Below are 26,135 nucleotides of genomic sequence, written 5' to 3'. Positions count from 1 at the left end.
AGGGACCACTTACAGGGCCACAAACCCAAGCATGCAGGCAAACAGGAAAATGAATGCACTCATTCTGACATGGGTGCACAGACAAAAATACCCCCATCAGTTTTCAAATCCCAAGAAATGATACACACTCACAAGTGTAGAAAAATCAAACTTGAGCCTGACCTTTTTAAAACTTTCCTTGCAGTTGCCTCACTTCTGGCTCTCTGCAAAAGAAGGCAGCACAGGCATGTTAACTTATTTCTCATGGGTCTTCTGGGTAAGAACTTAGGCAAATTGTTTGTTACAATCAGACACTTCTCCCTGTTATATTCTTCAACTCTCAGTACCTTTTGACTCTGTATGGAAGTAGGATAATAGAGGAATAATCAACAACACTTGGAAATAGGGCAATAACCTGCATTGGAGATAAAAGTCAGATAAAGTAGTTGCTTCTTCAGAGTAGGAACTGGGTCCTACTTTTGAGGCTCCATGCTCTGCCTTCAGAATCTCAGGGTGTGAACCTCAGATGACCTGGCTAAACTGTTTTCTGAAGATCAGATTGCACTATGTTGCCTGTAGACACACTTCAGATATTTAGAGAGCTTCTTGGTGGCCCTTACGAAGAGTCTTGTTGCAGAACTATATTTATACGTATATACTAATGCTGTGCTGCAACCTGTACTCCAGTTTCTCAAATTATTTTTTCTCCTGAGAACGAAGCTCAGCTGAGGATATTATGGGGTTTTCAGGAAAGGCAGTACCCAGGAAGGCTACAGAGTGCAGACCATTGGATAGATTATTTGTGGAATGAAAAAAGGGCATCTACAAACATCCCTTGTCAAACTTGAATGTATGGTAAATACAACAATCCCCTGCCCCGCACCCCTTTGATAATGGACACGTGTAATTTCTTTTGCATGTTGAGGTCCCCAAACCACTCCTCAAATGAAACACACTTCACGCAGAAATTTAAGTTTAAGGTTTTTGGCCACAACTTTATTAAAATACAAAATATGTGAGTGGTTGCTTAGGCATTGGTTCAGACTATCTGTCCCACTGGGGACAGAACTGACATCCACCCACCTGTGGAAGTCAATAAAGGGAAAACACAGAGGCCTAATAATAGGGAGGGGGTGCGGGTGATCCGATACACGCAGCAAAGAGGTATATCACGCTGCGAGCCAAGCAATATATAGTCGCTGGGCTGTCCATCAACAATTGCAACATAGAAATCTCCCCAACGACACCCAGAGCCCAATCACAGCAGTGGCCATCTATACTATCCCGCCCAGCAACAGAGGGGTGACTTGCTGGCCCCCACCGCAACACGTGCTCTCCATGAAGGAGAACCCGCTTTCTCATCTGTTGGTAGAGAATGATAAAAAATGTGGGGACAGAGAATGATCGAAAAACATTTCAGCATAGGACACAGATCACATTCATCCTTTGTGCAGACAGTAGGCCATCCACTGAGTAAGACCTAGCTAGGTGGGCTCATTCCTCTCGGATCCAATGCATTTCACTGTTTTGTTTAAGCACCACCATGCCTAAGTTTAGACCTGTAGATACAGATCGGCTGCTTCCAAGTTTGTATATAGTTGTGTATAGTGCTGAGTGGTGTGAACAAACTTACAGAAAATTTAGTGTAGCCAGTAGGGTAGGGATAGCCAACATGGTATCCTACAGGGTTTTTTTTGACTATATCTCGCATTGGCCCCAGTCAGCATGACTAATAGTCAAGGATGATGGCAGTTGTAGTCCAACAACACGTTGGCTACTCCATTGCAGGGTTTTTGTGTGTGCACATTAGTCCAACAAATGAAAACTTTCATGAGCTAGATCCATATTCTCAAACACGGACTGAGACAAAGAGATGACATGTTTTAATAATTCATGAAAACTATATACTCAGCAAAGTCTGAGTATCTCAATCTATGCTTATCTATGTCTGCCATCTCAATCTATGCTTATCAGCTAATTATAATTAGCTGAATAGCTAATTGAGCAGACTGGAGACCAATTCCACAACTTTTAAAATATAATATTGGTTTTTAAATTTTATTATTATTGTGCATTCAAAAGATAATATACTTTTGTTTTTAAAGTATGAATAATGGAATAAAGAAAAGTCATTCTTAAATGCCTTTCAAGATGTTCCAAATAGTTTCTGAAGTCTTTGAACTTTCAACTGTTACTAAAAGAATAGATTCATTTGTATGACAAGTTATTGTAAAAGTATGAGATATTAATGATTTATGATGATATTGTGTTAAGTGCAAAAATGTCTTTAAGTTTTTAACTCTAAATGAGTGGCATATTTTAAAAGAATGTGAAATTTCTCTTTCTTTAGTTTTATCTCTCTGTGAACAATGGTAGCATCATGGTATAATACATTTGGAGAAGATGATAATGAATCAATGAGCAATTAAGATTACATTTTAAAGAGAAAAAAATTAAACGAAACTTTTATTCATTTCATCTTTTTTAATTGTGATGAAAAGAAATCATTTGCAATGGTCTGTGACACGTCTTATGAAAATTAGTATGTGCTGTGTAGCATATTTATGTGGTCTCCTAAATGTTCAGGAGGACCTAACTGTAAACACAAACAGTGGCCTTAAAGATATTTCTGTCCCAAAGTGTACTTTGATGGTGAGAAGCTGTAAATTCTGAGGTTTTTCTGCAACAGAAACCATACTATATGCAGACACTCCTCCTCCAGTGCTGTGGTCTGCAAGTCTGATTGAAAATAGCTTGAGATGCAGCACAGTATGTGGGGTTCGTGCATCCTACTCATTCCATGTCCTGAGCTGTACTCAAGTCATGTATTGCCATTTCCTGTGAAGCAGAGACTGTCTTAAAACAGCATTAAGTTCAAAGTTACCAGGTCTGATGGATTCAAAATGATGGTTGGCTGCCCCCACACCGTCATGCATGCATACTTAAGCATTTTTATCAATTCCAGTTGTGTAAGTCAGCTTGCATTCATGAGTTCAGGTGCTTTGTCTAGATCATTTAATACCGACTAGGGAACCATTTAAACCACACTTAGGGTTCATACCTTACATTCAACATGCGTACAATCCATCTTCCTGTGTACAGTAATACAATTACGTAAATGTAAAATTCTGCATGCTTACACAACAACGGAGCTGTAGAGACTGTGCTTGTGTTCAGTTTTACATGTGAACAAGTCTTAAGTACTTGTTATCTGGGTGATAAAATAATGGCAGAAGGGTGATGTGAGAGTGTTTCGCACCCAGCTCTTTTGGTGCTTATGGATGGCATCGGACTTACTAATCTATTGGGCTTCTGCTGGAAGGTCAGGTCCACAGATTACCTTCACCATCAATTTCTATTTTCTGTTTGTTTGTTTTTTTAAAGGAAGGAAAGATAGGGAATCCATGTACTTTTTCATATAATATTTATTGAATTTCATTTTTAAAACCAAACAGTTAACATTTTCTCTTATCATCACATATATTTTGACTCTCTCGAGTCTTTGACTTCCCCCCTTCCCCCTAACTATCTTTCTTACATCCATAAATAATTTCTTTAGCATTTCAATTTCCCCCTATTTACCTACTTTTATTCTTTAATTTTTTATAATTGTAAACAGGTTTCAACCTCTACTTTGCAAAAAAACAAAAAAACCTTTAAGTCAGTCCTGTTAGTGTTGTTTACAATGTTCTTTCAGAATGCACAAAAAGTATACATTTCCTACAAAAGAGACACAAAACTTTTGATTCCTGAGTATGCTAAAGCTATCCAATATTAGATATTGTTTCAAACAGTTGGTCTCACTGGTCTCAGATTTTCCCGGTCAGTCTCTTCTAATGTTGGTACTTCTCGCTGCTTCCATTTCTGGGTTAAAAGAGTCCTCACAGCTGTTGTGGCATAGAGAAATATATTATAGTCATTCTTGGGAATTTCTTCTCCTATTACACCCAACGAATAAGCTTCTGGGTTTTTTTATGAAATGTATTTTAAACATTTTTTTAAGCTCATTATATATCATGTCCCAGTAACCTTAGAACAAGTCCACCACATATGGTAAAAATTCCCTTCTTTTTCTTTACATTTCCAACACATATTATCACTTGTCCTATACATTTTTACTAATTTAGTTGGTGTCAAAGACCATCTATACACCATTTTCATTATATTTTCCTTTAAGGCTGTACATGCGGTGAATTTAGTATGCCATTCTAACAATAGATTATACATCTTTGACAAAATTTTACATTTACACTCTAACAACTCAGTCTCCAGTTTTGATTTAGTATTTGCAAAGCCATTATTTTTAACATCACCTTTAAAAACATCGTGCAGTTGATGATATTGCAACCATTCGGTCAATTTTCCTCTCAATTCTTCAAAAGTCTTTAATTTTACCTTATTTTCAACTTCTATTAATAAATCTTTATATGTGGCCCATTTTTTCCCCATTTTTTTCTTTTTAACCACTATAGGAACCCATGTACTTCTAATACCTACAGCATAAGTGATTATAGGATGAGCGGATTTTATCTTGCATGGCGAGCTACACCACCAGATTCTCATTTTTACACAATTGCTTGTCACCCTTTGCAGTCAGTCATCATAGAGACAAAAAGAAATGATGGACTAGGGGTTGGGGTTAGGATAGCAGCACATGGATATTTGCTTTTTTCAAACCCAGCATATTTTCAAAGGAAGCTGTGGTCAGGACCGGTGCTAGGGTTTCTGGCACCCTAGACAGACCACCTTCTGGCACCCCCCGCGCCCCGCCAAAGCCTGCTTTAGCGGGAGGTGGGGGTGGTGTAGAGGCAAGCAGCAGTTTCTTCGCTGAATGGAGAAGCTGCTGCTAGCCCGCCATGCCCCCCTGCCCAAGCCTGGCCAGCGCCCCTTCCATTTTGGCGCCCTAGGCAATTGCCTAGTTTGCCTAAATGGACACTCTGGCCCTGGCTGTGGACTGGGTTACCTAATGACCACCTAATGGCTGTGGTCATTAGGTAGCCCAGTCCACAGCCTGGTTAAGCCTATTCAGTCCCACTATTGAACAACTGTTCAGTTTTCAAACCTGTTCTTAGATCATTTGTTATTGGACTTTGCTGCATACATATTGGCAAAATAGATAATAGCTGTCGTATGTTGCACTCCATCAAAATTGTTGGATAGTTAGTAGCTGTAAACTGGGTTCAATCCAGCTGTCCAGGTTTGACTAGATGGTGGCTCAAACCACCCCTGAAAGCGGGCAGAGAAAGAGAGAGAGTTCCATCCTGGTGCTGCAACCCTTTAGCAAAAAAATAATTTTGTAATGGGAACAGGAAGATTGAGATGGCAACACAGAACCTCATTTGGGTTTTGTTGTGGAAAATAAATGTGCAGCGAATTGGCATCTGGCCACATTTCTTTTAGATGGACTAGCTGGTGGGATTAGACAGACTTAATGTCACGTTTTCCATGGCATGACCGGCCGAGATTTCATGGCAGACTGGGGCTGCTGTTAGCATTAGCCTGCATTAGGCATGTAAGAAGATAAAACGACAGCTTTATGAGCCTTGTACATTGGAGCCTTTTACGTCTAGCAGAGATCCATGTGCAGAGGTACTTTTACTTATAGCATTAAAGAGCTGATAGTAACTAGCATATCATTAAGTAGCCTTGCCCCGTGTGTACTGTAGTGCTATGATTTTTACTATAGCTGTCTTTGATTTGGCAAATTGCTGTAGAAACTTGCAGTGGACTTTATCTCACAAACAAGCAATGCTGTATAAAGAAAAAGTGAACATACTGTTCTATATTGAAAAGCTTTCTGTTGTTTTTATTGTGGACAGTGTCACTTTAAAATAGGCAAGAAATTTATCCAGTTTTTATGTGCACGTCTTCCTCCTGTTAAGGCAATACACGGTAGAGCAACAAAAATTTAACATACAAAGAAATGCAGTTGCGATGATCATTTGCCTGGGCACTATCTCCATTCTCCCTGTCCCAAGTAGGATGCAGAATTCTCCACTGTTGTGATGTGTACAGGGAGAGGATATCCAGTTTGGCTGAGAAAGACCCCTGTTTGAGGTCCTTGATGGCCACTGTCAATCAGTGCTCTGGTTCACACATAGTACTAAACCGTAGTTAATATTAATTATAGCTAATATTAATTATAATTTAATAACCAATAGTTAAAGCTGAGTTGTCTGGCAGATGATCACTTCAGCCTTGGTTTATTACATCACAGAGTGGTTAAGAGTCCCAGCAAGAGCAGCTGAGCCTTGAGAGTAGTTTGAATTTTTTTTGCCACTCTTCAAGCATGGCTCTGTATCAATGACAGTTCCTTAGCTAAGAAGGGGGCCCAGGTTCACACATAATGCTAGGCTATGGTTAACATGAACAAAGGTTTATAAGCTAGCTATGAAACATGGTTAACAAACAACCTTTAATCGTAGTTTGCGTGTCGAGGTCCCAAATCAACCCCTCAAATGAAACACACTTCACACAAGAATATAAGTTTAAGGTTTTTGGCATAAGTTTAAGGTTTTTGGCAGAATTGTTTGTTTGTTTGTTTGTTTGTTTGTTTGTTTGTTGATATTCTGCCTCTCCCAGTTCAGGACTCAATAGCTCATGACATAAATTAAAACAGATACAACTTTTTAAAAACAAAATAAATATAAATAATAAAATGCTACAATATATGAAATGTAAATATCTCTAAATGAAATATAAATAATAAAATGAAAGTGATATCCTTTGTATATTTGAGGGTTTCCTCAAAGCTAAGATGGAGTCAGATTGGCGGCATACGCAAAGGTGTCTGTTCTTCTCTTGGAAGAGAATACATTAAAAATATTGCTAGGACTGTGGCAAATTTTAGTAAGTGAGAAGCAAAAGTTCATGAGTCTGAAAATACATGAAACAGTTTGTGTATTGGCAACCAAGTATGTTGAATTGCCTTATTACGCAGAGGGTTCTAATGCCAGTGTTTTGAACTTGTAAATAAGAGCAGAGACACCCAGCCCAGATTAATCATTATGCTTCTCGCCTTTCTTGAGCATTAAGCATTGTTCATATGTCTTTCCTCGGTTACTTAAATGCCAGAGATATTTATATTATTTGTTGGTACTATATTTAGGTTGGCTGTTTCACTTCCCTCCTGAATTTGTTAAAGCCCAGAAATTACAGCAACTGCAAGGTAACATTTCATGAAAAGCAAAAGAGACGGACCTGATTTCTCCCTTTCTTTCTTTCTTTTTCAGGTGACATTTACGAAGAGGAAATTTGGGTTAATGAAGAAGGCTTACGAGTTGAGTGTTCTCTGTGACTGTGAGATTGCTCTAATAATCTTCAACAGCACCAACAAACTGTTTCAGTACGCCAGCACTGATATGGACAAGGTGTTGCTGAAGTATACAGAGTACAATGAGCCACACGAGAGTCGAACGAATTCAGATATTGTTGAGGTAAGAATACACCTCTTGCAATTCCCCCCACCTATACTTTGCCATGCAAGTTTCATACTGACTTTGTTTCCTTCATGTCAGTTACTTGATGACGTTCAGCTGAAATAGCTACATGTGTTTCTTTCTACAACTCACAAAACTGTGGAATAAAGGACAAAGCAATGTACTATTTGAGTCACTGTTTGAGTCCCTTGATTAATTTTGCTTCCATTTTATATTTATAAAGAAGTCACTTCCATCCAGTGCAGAAACCCTTTCTTACTGTCAAGCACAATAATACAGGCCATCACCTTCTTAAAACGATGGATTGACATTAGAGAGAGAGAGTTAGGTAGCTAGTTAGCGATCCAATAGGTTTTCTAATGTGAGTGCGAGTTGAACATCATGTAAAAATCTTACGATGTAAGGTAAACCAGGCCTTTTACACATTTGGCCTTAATGTATTGTTCAGTGTGGTTTGAAATAAATATCTTGTTGCTTTGCAAATAAAGAAAAAGAAAACCCAGAAGAGCATTGATTCCCAAATGCATTGTATTTCTTGTTTGCTGTCATTGATTTACTCTGTAATCTTATGACAGTACTTTTAAGTAAAGATGTAAACAGATAGGTGAGTCACCCTAACCAGCCTTAACCGTCTTTGAGAAATACTTACTTCAATGTAACGATCTCTGGGAGTTTTGCTGCTGATTTCAGTGGAGCCAGAATTTTAAGTGCCTGTCTGCTTGGTGGCTTCCTGCACTTTTGGTTTTATGCTTTAATGCAAATCCAAAAGTGCGCAAAGCAGTCCCATAAAGAAGAAGTTTGTGCTCTCCTTCCCTGTGATAACTGTACCAACCATGCTGGCTCTTTGGTTGACCAGACACCATGGTTAAGGTTTAGGGAATGCATGGGTATTGAAGGTTCAGAGTCTTCAGAGTACTAGGGAAGGTAAACGACGTGTGCTCTGGTTTCCATCACAGTGTTCCATTCCAGCAGAAGCAGTTTAGTCATGCTGGCCACATGACCCGGAAAGCTATCTGTGGACAAACACCAGCTCTCTCAGTCTGAAGTGAGATGAGTGCCGCACATAGCTGTCAAGTCTACCTTTTTTTGCGGGAAACTCCCTTATTCCAAGCCGTTTCCCGCTGCTATCCCGGATTGTTGATATCCCTTAAATTTCCCTTATTTCAAAGGGAATAGTCCTCTCCCCATGCATGTCTCTACCCTGTGGCACCAGTGGTGCGGGGAACCAGGGCCGGACGGCAAGCTGAGTGTCCGAGAAGGAGAGTTGGAGTCCGGGGAGAGCAGAGCTTCCCTAGAGCACCGCTGAGGGAGGGGGAGGAACTGGAGGAGGAGGAGAGTCCACCACCCACCCACCTCCCCGCCCGCGCAGCTGGAGGACCATGCTAGGGAAAGAGGCCACGCTTCTATTCAGTTGAACCTCTGGTTACAAAGTTGACATTTTTCAGCAATGCCCCCTAGTGAGCCTTCTTTTGTTCACTTCTTTTTATTTTGAGGCAGTGCACACCCTATGTTTGTGGAACTGCAAACCTTTCCAGTCATGTGTTATTCCAGTCAAATCCCACATATGAATGTGGGGAAAGATGATGGTGTGTAGCCTAGTGTAAATTAATTTGTAGCCTGGGGGGATTACCGTGGCGTGGACTGTCCCTGAGAACCGTAGACTGTCCCCGGGACAGGTGAAGGTGCTGATCCCTTATTTTCAAATCCAAAACTTGACAGCTATGGTGCCGCACCCCATAGATGCTTTTGACTGGACTTAACCATCCAGGGGTCCTTTAACTTTTACCTTAGCTAATATGCTAGTTCTTCAACCACTCAGCCTGGCCAGTAAATAATATGTGGCAACTATGCTTTGTGACAGGATGTGCAGTAGTGAGTTGGGTGGCCGTGCAGTTGTGGCCGTTCACAGATTCGTGTCAACAAAGGTTTCAGGCTCTTTCTACCAAAAAAGCAAAAGCCGCAGGGACACGTTGGCAATCATTTTGGTAGATTCAAATGGTTAAGCGATAATCACACAAAAGAGAGACAAAATGCCTTGAGTACTGTTTCTTCCATATGGCTTGCTGGCGGCTAAAATAGCTTACTAACTTGAAAGGATGTGATTTTCTATATTCAGACTGAAATACAGAGTGCAGAGGTCACTCTGGATTCAGCACTGTTTCAGGGTCAGAGGAAATAGTTTTGCAGCGTGTGTGGGTGTTTTTTTTGGGGGGGGGTAGAATCTTTACATTAGGGGGAAGGAGGGGGAAAAACTTCAGTGTAATTATATTGTTTTACTTGATAATTAGCATCACTGTTGCTAGTACAATGAAGCAAGAAAACAAAAGCTGAAGAGGCAGGCAGCTTCACACACGAAAGTAGCTTGAGTACATGTCTTAGTGCAGAATAAAGAATTGCTGTCTTTTAAATATTTAAATACGCCAGGGAAATGCAAAAAAAAGAGAAAACCCTATCCCTCAGAAAACCAGAAATCATATTCTTTTAAGGTATCCAGCATTGTTTGACATTGATCTCATTCACATATACTGTAATGCTAACCCAAAATGAGCAAACTGTTCTCCCAAGAAAGTGATATTTATCTTTTCATACTGCAGGATTTAGGGCGGGATTTCTTTCCTTCTTTCTTTCTTTCTTTCTTTCTTTCTTTCTTTCTTTCTTTCTTTCTTTCTTTTTCTTTCTTTTCTCATCTCTGTGATTGTTTAACAGACTTTAACACATGGGTAGGCAAACTAAGGCTCAGGGGCTGGATCTGGCCCAATCTCCTTCTAAATCTGGCCCGTGGACAGTCCGGGAATCAGCATGTTTTTACATGAGTAGAATGTGTCCTTTTATTTAAAATGCATCTCTGGGTTATTTGTGGGGCATAGGAATTCATTTTTATTTGTTTTTCCAAAATATAGTCTGGTCCCCCACAAGGTCTGAGGGACAGTGGACCGGCCCCCTGCTGAAAAAGTTTGCTGATGCCTGCTTTAACAGAATCCATACTGCTTTTTTGCCACATATTGGCATCTGATATGTGGTTGAGTCTTCTTTACTTCACAGTGATGCTGAGCACATGTGTTGTGATCAGCCTATAAACTAATGTTCTGCTTCTTTCTAAAATGAAGTTTCAATTCTTAGCCTATTCAAACTGAGCAGCTTATAAGCATGGCCTCGGTCAGAGTAGGATAATTAGGCGCAATTTCTCTTGTAAAGTATATATGTGGGAACTGCATGGAGGGGTTAGGGAACTAAGTGTGTTTTCAGTTCTCAAGATCCAAACATGACTGCTCCCTACAACACACTCTGGCAATGTGCATCCATTTATTTTAAAAGCTATTTTATTTATTATTCATCTTCAATGGATTCTGCTGGAGCTAATAACACAGAGTACTTGCTATCAAATGTCAGAGGAAAACTGCAGTGGGACTATGTGCCCTTGACTCCCAGGTTTTTCAGAAAATAGAGATTTGATATCCTTTGCTTATCTGACAGGGTTTTCATAGCAAATTCAGGTATTAGACACGACAGAGCAAAAAATAATCATCACAGATTAACTTTTTGACCTTCTAAATAATAATAGTTATTACTGAAATTGCTAACAAAATCATTCCTCCCACTTAACAGTGAATCAAAATATACATTTGGAGACTCTTAGTGTTGCCCTTACTAGCAATGAACAGACTTTTAAAAAAAAGTTTTACCTATGAAATGAATTTGCTTTGGGACTCTAAAGGCTTTAGCATCTGGTGTGAAATTATCTGGGCTTTTTATTGATTTCAGGATAACATTTTATTACTTAAGGTTTTATTTGTCCATCCTGATCCCCCAGCACCACATTCTCATTGGTTGTACAGTGGTACCTCAGGTTACAAACGCTTCGGGTTACAAACTCTGCTAACCCAGAAGTAGTACCTTGGGTTGAGAACTTTGCCCCAGGATGAGAACGGAAATCACACACCGGTGGCCCAGTGGCAGCGGGAGGCCCCATTAGCGAAAGCGCGCCTCAGGTTAAGAACGGTTTCGGGTTAAGAATGGACCTTGAGGTACCACTGTACTTCGTAACCTGAGGTACCACTGTACTTTTAATGCACATTAAATCATTCGATTAATTGTAGCACTTTGACATCTTGTGTTTTCTTCTCTATGACTGCCTCCTCAATTCCCATCCCTTGTTATACAGAGTACTGCAAACCTTTCCCATCCCCTGTACATCGGTCTTTCTTGATTCTTCATTTCCATTCTCTCTCGTCTTTCACATAAATCATGCTTCTCTCTTCCTTCCAGACCATCGCTCACCCTTTTCGTTACCTCCAGCCAATCAATCTTTTATTTCTCTGGTATTCTCACAAAGCTTCACCCTTTCCTGTCCTCGCCAACCCACTCCTTTCTACCAAGTCCATGGCTGCTACTTCATAGTTCAAATTCCCTGCTTCCCTGAAATATTTCATTTCCCTCCCTTCTAGAACCTCCCTCTCAGCAGTTCTCTCCTTAATTACACAAACACAGACACAAAGACACAACACACACACATTCCCGCATCCCCTTCAAACATTTTGGAAACTCACAACTCACTCTGCTGAACAGTTTTGATGCTCCCATACAGTTATCTAGAGATGGGGGGGGGGATTCAATTTTTATTTATTTTATTTTTAATGAGAAACTGCCTAATTCACACTTCTCACCTCACTGCATGAAATGAAACATAATTATTCGATGAGATACTCACTTCTCTTAATTCTGTGATGCAGTTTACCAACAACACAATGCTTATCAAAATGGATATATTAGAAGAAAGTATACATAAAAATGCATATATTAATGAAAATAATGTACATTAACTCCTCATGTTAGGGGGAAATGTGTATATTATGAGTGCGAAGTGCGAGCCAGGAAGTTGCCATGTCAAATTCACTTTGCCCATCAATTCACTAAAGTAATTTTCAGCACACTTCAATCTCAGTGCTGCTATGTCCAGTTCTGCAACATGCTGAGAATATGACTGCTCCACTGTACAGAATTGTTGTAAGCATTACTGAGATAATGGTCTAGTTTAGAAGAAACATGCTTCTTTTAAGAAACCATGGTGCCTGAGTGCTGCATCCTCATCCACTGAACTTTAACTGTTCTGTCATGGTTATTAAATTGCAGCTTCCTGCTGTATCCAATCTGGAAAACTGTAGTTTAATCTCTGTCTACAAAGCAGGATTTGAAACCAAGGGATGCACTGGTTTGATAAGCCCTAGAAGTCGTAAATTGAGGCAAATGAGAGAAAGGAAGAGGCAGCGCTGGATTTAGGGCGGCATGGGAGGTGCCGAGGGGTTGCAAAATTATAATAAATAAATAAGGAATTATTGTGAAAATAATAAATATTTAGGGGAGGCACTAAATTTTTCCTCACTCAGGAGGCGCCACTCCTTAAACCATGTGGACAAAACCTTCATATTCAGATTTCAATGCAGGAGCCTATAGTTCCTGAAAAGTCAATAATGGGATGGTGAGTAACAGGTTTCACTGACATGCATTTGCTCACCACTACCAATCTTTTCTACCATCAGCCAAAGAAGAGTTTCGTTTGTCCAATAGGCAAACTCTCAGTACACACAGGGCTCTAGTGAAATCCACTGTAAGACCGGTTTATAACCTGTGTAAACTGAGTTCACATTCTGGAATATACCACATATTTCTTCAGTATGCAGAGGTTCCTTGACAGACTCATAGGAGATAAATAAACCAGTGTAGAAAGGGTTCCCTGAAGACAGGAAGTTTAAAACCACTGGTGTAGATCATAATGGATATATGAAGTTTGTAAGATAGCTCAGTGAGTTTACAATCTCATGCTCTCTTTCATAAGAACATCAGAAGAGCCTGCTGGATCTTGTCCAGCATCCTGTTCTGGATGCCTGCAGGAAACGTGCAAGCAGGACCTGAGCAGAGGAGCACTCTCCACCCTGCATGGTTCCCAGCAACTGGTATTCAGAAGCATCACTGTCCGTGATCTCATATATATAATCATCATGGATACAATACAACACCAGTCATATGTGACTAGTACTGACAGTACTTCTTTTCTTCATGTGTCATGCAGACACTCTCAAAGACTTAGTAGAGTGGTAGTTCTATCCCTGATGACAATGATTATTACTGGTGATAAATATTATTACTAGTGATAAAGTAGCCCCGTGGATCAGTCTCTCACAGGAGACTTGATGTGGCATGACACTCTCTCATCTGCCAGTTAATCTCTGATGAGAGGATATACACAGTAGTGCCATGGGATGGAGCCCTGGAGTCACGCTGATGACACTGGTATCATTGCTGCTTTCCTGGATGCACCTGGGGCAGGGGAGCACAGCAGTAAGGTGGAAGCCACGCAGGGTGCCCTGGTGAGACTGCCACAACCTGGGACCTCGCCAGCTCTGTCCAGGTAAGCAGCAGTGACGTTGGTCACTGCTGGATATGCACACTGTTAAGTACTCTTACTAGCAACAGTAGATGTAGCTGCCTTTTAATAAGAATGCTTGGTTGAGTGCATATACCTCCAGCAAAAGTTAACTGCACCAGTGGTGTTGTGCCGCTGCCACAAAAAAATCCTTGTGTATGTGAGATATAAGCAAAACAAGTTTGTAAATGTGACTGTTGTCACTGGAAAGAGAACCCATATTTTCTGGAGGAATATGAAACCAGTGCCAGTTTACAATGAGCATTTCTTAAGAGGTCTGCTTGCTTTACATTGGGTGATGAATTCCTTCACTGTGAAGTTCAGTTGTTGCTGAAAATTAAAGAGATTTGATATAAGCAACAATATAGTCTTAACAGATACGAGCTGTTGAGAGGGGAACCCTCTGGTATAGGATAATGCAGGGTTCAATGTCACAACTTCAGTATTCTGAAAAGTTGGCAACCATTCTGCACTAGCTGCCATTTAGATTTCTTAAAGAGCACATACCAATGTGACTTGCTGCGTAAGTGATACATTATGTGTGAAAGAAATGACACCATCCCATTTTGCTGATTGACTTACTACATTTTGTTGCCTCAGACCTTTATTGCAATGGATCCTATAGCATACCTAAGATTAGTTACCTGGGAGGAGGTTATGAATGAGATGAAGGAGGAAGAAATCCCCTCTGTCAATTATTTCTAAAGGTCACAGAGCTAATGACTAGCTGAGAGGTTAATTAGATTCTGAAAGCCTTTTTTATATCAATTAAGACTCTTATCTGTGTATCCATAGTAAATAAGCACCTCTCACTATTTCAACTTGTGAACCTTTGTTCTCTTGCTCTGAGAGGCCTTGCACATGACAAAATTGCAGGGAAGATATGCCTCTCCATCAAATATGGAACAAAATGGTTACATCTTCCCTGGAGCATGAGATGCACAGAGTCCCAGAAATGTGCACATCTCACTATGCAATGAAGCAAAGCATCTCACCAATACCTCCTCATCCTCTGTGAAGCTGCTGAGTCCCTTTAGTGGACACCTATGCCACGACTTCTGCTAGCACAAAGGGGCTTCCCCCCCCCCTCTGCATGGTCCCTGTGCCCTTGAAATTAGCTGAGGGGGATCAGGCCACCCCAGAACACCTTGTGGGTGTGAGAGCAGGGACTGTTCTGCCTGGCAAGCTATAATGCTTGCACTTACAAATGATTGTCCTAGTGCCACACTGCATTCCTCCCTAAGGAATTGATCCAAAGGTTTCCCAGAAAAGGTGAGTTTCATTGAGGCGTTGCAGGAGGTGGTTCCAGGTGTAAGGGGCAGCAAAGGAAAAGGGAGCAGGAGACTTTTGCAGAGCTGATGATGTAGAGTCGGACAAGCAAAGGTCACAGGAAGGGATGTGTCAGGAAATAAGTACAGAGAGATAAGGAGGGGAAAGGCCGGGGAAGTTGAATTTGAGAAGAGGTTTGTACAGTATCTGGAAATGGACAGGAAGTTGGTGCAGAGATTTATCACATGGCCAGAGTGACAAGAGAAGTGAATAGTTTTGGCACACTATTCTGAATAGATGCAAGTGGGAAAAGGTGAGAAAATGGAAGACCAGAGGAAAGAAGACCGCAGTAGTCAAGGCAAGATACAACCAGAATATGGACAAGTGTTTTTGCTGAAGGAATTGATAGGAATGTTGTAAAGTGAGAAGCAACATGACTTGGCAACTGACTGAATTTGGGGGGCAAATTGGGGGGGGGTAGCTGACATTGTGAATAGATATAAGGAATCGCCACAGCTCAGAGACAGAACATCTGTCCCATGTCCAGTCCTCAGCATGTAGGGTGGTGAAAGACCACTGTCCCAAACGCTGGAGAGCCACATGCAGTCAATGTAGACAATACTGAGCTAGACTATCCAATGGTCTGACTCAGTATAAGGTGGCTTCCTATGTTCCTATGACTTGGGCAGTAAACTCCGAACCATTAACTGTGAAACAAAACAACATCCTAACATAATAAGCTTCCGGCGAAGTCACCATATTAGTCTCGTGCTGCAAAAGCAATGAGGATCAATGTGATTTTGTTCCCAAAAGAAAAGCTTGTGGTGTAATAAATGTGTTCATCTTTAAGGTGCCACAAGGCTCTTGTGTTGATTTTGACTAGTGTTAGGCAACCACAGAGACAGTGTAAAAGCTAATGGGGGGCAGCTTTGGAAGCTGCCTTAATTTTTGTGGGAGGGAATGTAAGTTTATGCAAGCAGGACCCATGCATTTGCCCTATCTTTTCCACTCTCGTAAGCCATCCTATGAGGCAAAAGTAGGATGGAGTGCTTTAAAATTAACAGCACGGTCTTGAGTCTGCATCATGCTCTGCTCTTTCTGCTTCACAGATAAGTGTTTCTTCTTCAAGGCATAAGAGAGCTGGCTCAGGAGCTGGAAAAAAAAATCTTGCACATTTGTGTAACATTCTTATAACCTAATAGGTCTACAGTTTTGTTCTGCATTTTTTCTCTCCACTCCCTCCTAATCTCATCATTGGATAAGGTTCTTTGTTTTTGTAGTCACTGTTTCACATAGTAACAGCTTGTTGTGTTTTGGTCTATTTGCCAGAGGCTAGGTTTATTTTTAAATCCTTGAACTTTTGAGTTTTCTTTTTTCTTTTTTTCCAAGATTGGAAGCAGCTGAAATGCCTAGAGTTACAGGTTGAAAAGCTTGCTTTACAATATGAGAAAAAGGAAGCTCCAATTTCCCCCTCCCCCCTTTGTGCTTCTTTGCTCCTTCTTCTTTTTTTAATTTTTCCTAACAAATGTCTCTAACTGGTAGTTGCCTAAAAATAGAAAACCACCTAGCTAAAAATAGGTTTGTTCTCAGTCTTGCCAAGGAAAATGGAGAGGAATGGGGCGTGGACTCGGAGGCTGAGTAATCCAGCTCTATTCATTCAGAGATCCCTTTGAGAATGCAGGCCGATGATAAAGTGCCCTCCAAAAGGGGGGTGGGCAGCCACAGGCCTCACTTGCTCTCTTCAGACTGCTAGGTGCCAATAAACATTTTAGCCCAAGGATATATTTTTTTCACAGAGTCGTAAACATTTTATGAAAGACAAGGCTTTGTTTCACAGAAGCTAACTTGCTGTCAAAAATAGCTGGCTTTTCCTAAAGCCTTCCTCCGTCTCCCTTCTGCCCTGGTCCCGCTTTCCTCAGAGTTAAAAAAAAAATATTTTAAAAATAAAAATAGGGTTTCTCAGATACATAGTGGCAGTGTGTGCAACTGAGATACAACCTAACATTTTATAAATTTAATAACTCGTTGATGCTGGGATACGTGCGGGCCTTGCTTTCAACACTTGCCCAAGTGAGAGAAATGGCATTTCTTTTTTTGAGTTTTAAATTGGTGGGTTGCTATAATTTCCTAATTAACTCTTGCATCGCCTCAGAGTGGTTTTTCGCATTCAGTGTTCAAAACCCAGCAGCTAAGGAATCTGTTTATGAAGTAGGATTAAATGAAGGAACTGGAATAAATAGCATTCTTTTAATCTGAGGGACCATTAGGCACCTCTATACCATATTTAGGCAGATTCCTTATCCTGCTTGCATTTGTTTGGGGTTCTTCCACAAAGAATTTTGGGGTGCATGTATGTAAAAAGCTCTTGGTTTGGAAACATGTTAGTTCTGATAACACAAAACACTTGGTTCTGATAATACAAAATCAATACCATATTGATGCACATACAGTGTGGGAGAGACATTAATAAATAAGTCAAAGTTTGGAGGGTGGGTTGAGAAGGAGGTGTTTTATGATCTGAGTGGACCCTGGTTTTCCTTTCCTTTCTTTTTTTTACTTACACAGAGCACTAGCAGAAATCTTAAAAGCTGCAGCCTGTTTTCAAAGGCCTTTCCTTGAGCTTTTGTTTTTGGAGTTCTTTTAATTAAAAGTAATCATGACAAATATACCAGCTGGGTGTGTAGAAATGTCAGCAGAGTTCAGGAGGTTACATGGGACTGTGCATTATTATGCGCAGTTCCTGTAAATGCGGCTGGTGATAAGACTCTGAAGACAAAGGACAATAATAATTGATGAGAGGGGACTTAAATCACCCCAGAAGAATCAGAGCCCTTGTATCTATGCACATTAACTCTTTTAGTCTCTTTCCTTCTTTTGAGGAATTTTGTCATTGCATGTTGGAACCCTCCCTCATCTCTCCTCCCCCCCCCCCCCGCCACAGCTACTGCTTTTTGTAATGGAGGCGAGGCAGACCACAAGTGACCTCTTTATGCAGTAAACAGGGTGTGATTGTGTCTGTGTGGTGTATTAGTAATTACCAAGGCTGAATTCCTATATTGAATCTTAGCTGCTTGCATGGAAAAATAGGACACACAACTCTGTGCAACTATTTCCAACCTAGATAGTGATCTCCGTGTTGCAGAGACAGCTTTTTTAGCAGAAAATTCATTTTTCTATGCTTTATCATTAAGACATTCCTGTTATGCATGATAGATGCAAATCTTGTTTATGTGAAATTTGTTTATACAGTAGGTACTATTCAACAGATAATTAGAAGTGCCACATCATCGTTGTGTGTGTGTGTGTGTGTGTGTGTGTGTTAACCACGTACTGTAACCAAGGTTTGTTCTTGGTTTATGGCTTGTGGTTTGAACAGGCAAGCTAAACCACGAGTCCAAGTTCGCACAGCATGCTCAGCTAACCCATGGCTTAGCTCGGTGCTGTGCAACAGCAACTAGGGAGGAATGAGGGAGCTATGAAAACTAGGTCAATGAGTGTTAAGGTAATCTCTGAAGATTTTTGTTTGTTTGTTTCTGGTATACAGTCTGGTAGCCAAACCCCACAGTGGCCTGATGCAGGTGAGGTGCTAACAAAGTTTCCCGGTTATTTGCTCCTCTCCTCCACTCTCAGATGGGTAACTGCGGTTTAATGTTACGACACTAACTCTTATTAGCAAAAACATTGGTGCAGATGTAATACAAACCATAGAGGAGTTTGTATGAGAGTTTAAGCATTCTCAGCAAAACTCCTAAACTTTTAAAGTTAATTTTCAGGATGTTTATAATTTATTTTTCAACACTAAGATATCTTGGTTGTAATACGCCTGGTTTCGGCTCATTAAGATATAGAACATGTCATTTAGGGATGGATCAAAAGCCCTGGGAATTGAAGAGTGGCTGTCCTTTGATTTATTTGTTTATTGGAAAAAATCCTAATCTTCTCTTTCATAAAATGCAACAGGGAAGCTTACAAGTATAAAATGCAATAAAATTAGCCCATAAATATCTATAAAACGTAACTAAAAGCATCAGCAATGTGGCTAAACAGATGGGATAACAGGTAATTCTGTACAGCAACCTCCAGATATTAGGAGGGCAAGGATAACTTATCAGACTGCAGTTGTTGGGTGTAGTGCAGGTGAGAAGGGGCAGTAAGAGCCCAGAGCTTAATTTTGAAGACTTCAGCAGATAGAGTTGACATGTTTCCAGGTTATTCTCTCCAACCATGAGGGCCAGTGTCTTGACATTTTTAAAATGAGGAATGGGGCAGCTGTTGAAACAGAGTCCTGGCAGTTGTGCAACTATATCCACAAGAAGTGGCAGAATGCTTCACTGTTTATCTTCAAATGTAGCAACCTTCATCGTTTTCCTAAATTCAGGGTGAATAACTTGCTCTTGACTTAGTATCCTTTCCTTCATTTTTTATGCTTTTGGCAAAAACTTGGTTAAACTTCAAAATATGCTGACTTCCCCCTTTGTTACAGTAAACAAATGTTAATTATTTATCTGTGTTCTGCATAATTTGCATCCATTCTTTATGAATTAAGTAGATGTTATTGATTGGACTCCATTTGCCTTCTGAGAGGTCTCTAAATGTATGGCATGGGTTTACCTAAAGCTCAAGATGAAATTAACACAAATTATAAAATTCATATAAAAAAACATGTAAAAGTTTCAGTTACATTTGCTTTATTAACCCAGATACTTAATAATCGTAGGGTCAATGATTCACTGTGAACTATGTTGAGAATAAACAATTCTAAATTATTATTAATGCATACATATTAATTGTTCAATGCTGTTTAAATATACAATAATGATTTGTATCCAGATGCTTTATCATTTCAGCAGATCAGCCTAGATCTTCTTATTTTATGCTTAGAAATTAATGACCAAGTAAATGTACCAGTAAAAGAAGTCTGCCCAACTTTATTTTGAATAATTTAATGTCTTTGCAATAGAAGCTGGCATTAAGAGTGAAAATCTTTGATGTATTGGATATGCATGCATTATAAAAGTCTCAAACCTACTTATTTACATCATCCTGTGCAACCTATAGACAACTATAATTACATTTTATAGAGCTCTATTATATATAAAAAAGTGCATGCACTTTACGTTAGGGTTGTTAAAGCATGAGTTTATTTCTTTGATCAAGCATTACACCACAGAGGCTGTTCAAAGGAAGTAAATTATAGAATAGTCGATAAGAGTATTTTAAACAACATGCAGCTGCTATAGATTGACTCAAAGGAGATCAAAATCTTGACGGAGAAGCAATTCCTAATGGATTGTGTGCTGTGTGTGGAGAGAGAGAGAAAAAAAATTCACTGCCACAATAGGACCATATGTAGAATATGACCGAACGTAAAAAGCACATAATGTATGCTTCCAGTGCCTGTAATTGAGGGACTTGATATTGGTTATTACATGGTTTTAGTGTGTTCAAACTCGTATCAGCAAAATCGCAGCTCCGCTCTCTTGCCCCCTCCCCAATCCCCACCAGTTATAAAATGTGTAGGTTAGCAGTCACATTATTTTTATTTTTATTTTAATGATATATGAACATGACATTGATTCCTAAAATGTATATTTCCTGGAACACACCTACCGAACAACTTCCACCCCACCCTGCAAGGCTTTTTATTGCCATTGTGGCTTCTTTTCATGTGGTACCTTTGGTTCCTTCTCTTCTGCTCCAAAGCAGCAGGATGCCGTTGGGCTGGTGGTGGTTATATTACAAGGTTCTTTGATTCCATAAGACAGGAAAAATCATGTCATGGGATGTCCCAATCCAGTGCTGTAAAAACCATGCAGACTCAGTAAGACTAATCATGTCTTTTATCTCTCTGGTTGCTTTTTGGACTCTGTGGGTCATTTCTGCATCCATGTGTATATGTGCGTATGATGTGCAGCTAGCTCGCAGCCCAGTGTAAATCCACTCAGGTTGTTTGGATGCTGTGCATTAATACTGTCTGGATCCACAGTTAGCTTAGTATGCGACGAAAGAGGGCTATGGAATTAGGTAGAGAAGGCAGAAATATGAAGGGTGCCTATTGGCAGGGCATGCTATGTACTCATACAGTAGGTATCTGCATGTTACATTCTACAAGTGTACACAAAACAACAAGTGTGCACTCTTTCACACAAGCACAGGCGTGTAGAGATAGCTTGTACCTGTATTCATTGTAACATGTGAACAAAGCTATAGGTGGGAAAAGACAGGGAAATTGGTTTTGGAGAAGCAAGAGCAACATTCCAGGGAGCATTGCCTATCTCTGTCCCTCACAAGCAGACAGGATTTTCAACTGTTTTCCCCAGCATGAAGTGGGGGCAAAGAGGGAGAAGATCAGAGGATATTTAAGTCGGTGCAGGCTGTTAGATATTAATGGCAGAGGAGTAAAGTGGCTGTCAGAAGAAGGTAAAGAGAAAGCAGAGACAGCTGCAATTAATGTGAATGAAAATGAGGTGTGTAATGGCAGCCTTTGTAGGTCTGTATAGAGTTAAGGCAGACTTTAGACATGGATCTTAAAAACAGAAAGATTCGATTTTTTACTCAGCTATGGGCTCCTTGCGTGACTTTAGCCATTCATTAACTCTCTCTCAGCCCCAGTTTCCGTTTTGTAAAACAAAAGTGTATCTGCAGATGCTTAACTGTGGTCAGGCCCTTCAGCAGACAGTGACATTGTTAGTCTGGGGGGAAAACAACCCCATATTTGCGTCAAAACACCAGGCTTCTTGCTGTTGATGTATCACTAAAATAACAGCTTCCATAAGGAGCATCCAGTACTCACTATGTTTGTTGTATGTTGGCTTGCAAGAACTCTTCCTCAGTTCAAGACAAATTATTTTCTGAAGCTTTGTCTAGGGATTTACAAGGTGTTTCTCTATTTCCTTCTCTCCAGATGTCTCCATTTATAGCTTCTAAATGTTGTCAGGTATAAATGGTTTCACCTAATTGTCTTCATTAGCAGAGGCCTTGAACTGTCAGCCCCCCTGCAGATAACAAGATTTGACAGTTCTGACTAGAGCTGCACTTCCTGAACCAATAGTACAAAGTACAAGTAGCTGAGAATGGTCTGGCAGAAGTCTTACTAGCAGGGCTGTGCAATCCCCTAACCCCATAACAACACAATACACTACATGACAAAGGATCTCATTTTACTTTTGCATTGCATATAATGTATTTTCTGAACCTGCACAATTTCATGGTGTGTCCTGAGCTTTAGTTTTTGAGAGAGGAGAAAGATCTGTCCCCATCCAAAATATATATACCATTCATAATTTTATAAAGTTCTGTCATGACTCCCCATAGTCTTCTCTCTTCTAAGTGAAAAAGCCTCAGAGGCTTCACCCTTCTTTCACAGGAAGGTGATTCAACCCCTTCATCATTCTGGTTGTTCTTCTCCAATGCTGGGATAACATTTTTCACATGGGGCAACAAGTATTTCGAATGTGGGTGCACCACTGAAAGGCATTATTATTTTCATGCCTTCCCTTTATGCTTTGTTTTCCTTTTTAAATACTGCAGCATATTTAGCTGATTTTGTTGGAAGAAATAGGAATTTCCTGGACAGTATTGGAGCTTGGAATTCAGTCCACAGAAAACTGTGCTCCTGCGACAACTCCTTGTCTGGTTAGCTACTTTGCAAGTGAGGCTTCCTTTCAGTGCTGATCAGGTGAACGGAACAGAATGGAAGCTCTGCTGGGATTGGCTGCAGTAGGGAGCTCCTTGTCAGAAACTCCCTATTGCGGCTGGGGTGGGGGGTGGGGAATCTCACTTTCTATGTTTGGAGCAAGTGGTTTGGATTCAAGCTGCTTCTTCCAAATGGAATATTTTTATCTCTGCAAACGTCGCAGCTGCTTCCTCTGCTGAAGGGGAAATACTCTGTTTGGACTTCAAACGCAGCATCCCCTCCTTCCCCCAGATATCTGCAGAAGGAAATATGTTTTGTATTGAAGAAGCAGCTTGAATCTAAATAGTGTCCTCCAAGCAAACTTTGAAGGGCTTCCCTGTAACTGCGAAGCAGCTGATCAGCGGTTAGAGGTACCTCCTTGGAGCTTCATCAAGTGATTGACCCACCTCTCAAAGTTGGCCAACTAAGGTGGAGGTATTGGGGATCTGACCCACTGGCCAGATCCATTTTCCCACCACTGCTTTAGTAGAAGTATAGTTGAATGTGATGTGTGAACGAAGCCTTTGTTGATCACTTCGTTATCCACAACTATCCAAGAAGTATAACAGGGACCTAATGTGGGCAATGGACATGGTAGTATTGAAATGACGAATTTGGCACAATTTATAATGTATTGTGCAAGCACACACAAATAGTGCCTTGCTGTGTCTCCCCTGCCCACTGTCCCTTTTTGTTCACTTCTACTTGATCACAATATTGCACAGCCAGCAATGTGAGCAGCTGCCATCTCAATGCAGCCTTAAATAAGTCTTGAAACCTCTTTGACAACAATTTTATGCTGAGCCATTTTTCTTCTTCCCTGATGGGACAACAATTAACAACCATTTCTGGGCCATAATATTTGTCGTTATTGGATTTATGAAAGACAGGATCCTGTTCGATAAACTCCAAAACTGATGGAGTGGCATTTCTGTCTGTTCAGAGCGATGTAGGAGAACCGTATTGTTCGGATGTTTTGGACGAACAGCTAAGTCAGGAGAACCATGTATTTTCTCTGTGCAGTTTATTTATCTCACTTGCTCACAGTTAAATTCATATGAAGGTTACAGCTGGCTATATTGGTCAGACCCTCCATGGCCAGGATGAAGATTTGAAGCAACAACATGTAACTTAAGGAGCAGGGTGTGTTTAGAGCTATGACCCTGCACATATCAATTTGAAAGGAAGTTCCACTGAAATGAATTGGGTTGATTGAAATGAAGATTCAAATGTTATGGCTCCTCACACAGAAACCAACAAATGTTCCTTCCACTTGGTAGGAAATCTTTAAAACCAGAACTGTTTCTCTGATTGATTGATTGATTGATTGATTGATTCCTTCTCTGAAATAACCACCACCAAACCTGTGGGGTTAGTGGTTAAGTGGGGAATCTTCATGAAATTTAGGTGAACCAGGTTTATCCTGGAATTCAAATATTTCAGCCAATATGACCACAAAGAATAGAAGTTCAGTGATTTGTACAGCTGGAGCTGAACCACTTGAACTAGCTTATTCTTGCAAATAAATGTGTTTGAGAACCTGAACAAAAATAGTATAATCTTATATAGTTTTAAATGGCAGAGTAAATATTTTGCTTTTTAAAAAAAATTATTACTGCACTGCACTGTGCGTTAAGCTGCGTTAAGCAAATCACTTCCAGACTTCTAACACTTTGTGGCTAAGAGGGCAGTCAACCTTTCTCCAGCTTCATTTGTTGGTGGGAAGATGCCTTTCATTTGGGACTATTGTATAGGGAGAAAATGTTAGATACTACTACCTCCCCATTCCCGATCTTGATTGGCCCCTGCATTTTTTAGGGCAGGGGAGACAACAACCATGTTACCTGGAAAAGAAATGGTTAAAGTCACAGATTTGGTTTCTAGACAGAAGAAAGAGAGGTCATAGTGAAGGAAATTCCTAGAGCAATCTATGACTGTGTAGGCACTATACCTTTGAAGCACATCTGCAGCACGTTCTTTCCTTCAAAGAATTCTGGGATTTGTAGCTTGTTAACGGTTGCCGGAATTTGTAACACTTATCCCTTACAGCGGTGGTTCCCAAATAGCTAAGTACAGTACTGCAGAGCCCCTGTTTTTCCAAAGCCAAGACATAGACCCCCTTCTTTTGGAAATTTTTATATCTCTTTTGTAGTTTTTGTTATGTGAATGGGACCACGGGCCACCAATTGGGAACCACCGCCTTTGAGAGTTACAAATCCCAGCAACTGTTAACAAGTTACAACGCCCAGAATTCTTTGAGGCAGAATGAGCTTCAAATGTGCTTTAAGGGTATTCAGTGTGTGCAAAGCCTATACAGACCATAACCAAACAGAGTAGTATTGTGATAGGTCTGCAAAGTTGTTCCACTGAATTTTTAAAAGCAAGGGGGGTTGGGGGGAGGCGGGGGGGATGCTGGAGCAGTGCAGAACAGTGTTGTGGGGACTGAGTGAAATAAAGTGTGGCTGTTCCACTGTAATTGCCCAGTGTGGACGCAGCTGTGCATTATAATTATCATTACACTGTATTTCCAAATAAACAGCATAGAATCATGACATTGGTGTTCTTCTCACTAAGTAGATCCGCTTTCTTTTTCTCTTGCTGCTCTTTGTATCTTCTCAGATAGATACAAAAACATGAACATTGGCCCCTTGACTATTTCACAGCTGCTCCTGGAGTTCTGAATACCAGGAGTATAACTGGCCAAAATCTTGTTAATTTCACTTGCCTGTTGCTTTACGAAGCTATGAGAAACAGCAGGGGTGTTGACCCTGTATTTCCATTCAACTTTGTAAACCAGCCGTGCTCTTAGCATTTATTACGTGGTTCTAACAATGCTTCCCTACTTCCCTGTTGCTTTCTGCCATCTCACTACATCCGAAAACCTATCCTGGAGCTGGGGGACCTTTGGGAATGATGTGCATTATTGTTGTTGTGTTTATACCCCACCCATCTGGCTGGGTTTCCCCAATATTGGCAGGGTAGAGGTGCATATGGAGGGAGGAGTTTCCTGAAATTGCCTTTGTTGTGTGAACAGAGCGATCCAGTTGGTTATCTTTCCACATAGGATTTAATGAGTAGAAGAACTTCATATGTTTAAATAAAAGTTTATATTTTACTGAATCAGTTTTCATCTAACAACAATATCTTCCTAAAACTAAACAGATCATCCCTCATCTTGCACATTCTTGCAAAATTTATATTCCGACAGAGAAGACCATAATGGTTGTGATTAGCATTCCAGACCCCCCCAGGTGTCCCTATTTTCCAGGGACAGTCCCGGATTTACAGAAGCTGTCCCGGTTTCTGATTTGATCCTGGAATGTCCCGCTTTCCCCTAGGATGTCCCTGTTTT

The 26,135-nt window shown here is 40.4% G+C and overlaps 1 protein-coding gene across 13 annotated transcripts in view; it reads left to right on the top strand.

The window, feature by feature from the left end:
• MEF2C (myocyte enhancer factor 2C) overlaps positions 1-26,135 on the top strand; it is a 169,697-nt gene that overhangs the window by 89,869 nt on the left and 53,693 nt on the right. For all 13 annotated transcript variants that reach the window (XM_033163904.1, XM_033163903.1, XM_033163900.1 and 10 more), the window contains one exon: positions 7,212-7,415. In XM_033163904.1, the coding sequence (XP_033019795.1) occupies positions 7,212-7,415 (204 nt within the window). The remainder of the gene's footprint in view (positions 1-7,211; positions 7,416-26,135) is intronic.

The sequence above is a fragment of the Lacerta agilis genome, chromosome 11 (assembly GCF_009819535.1).
Source record: "Lacerta agilis isolate rLacAgi1 chromosome 11, rLacAgi1.pri, whole genome shotgun sequence".
Classification (NCBI taxonomy): Eukaryota; Metazoa; Chordata; class Lepidosauria; order Squamata; family Lacertidae; genus Lacerta; species Lacerta agilis.
The sequence above is the reverse complement of the archived record's forward strand: the minus strand, read 5'-3'. Positions and strand labels throughout refer to the sequence as shown.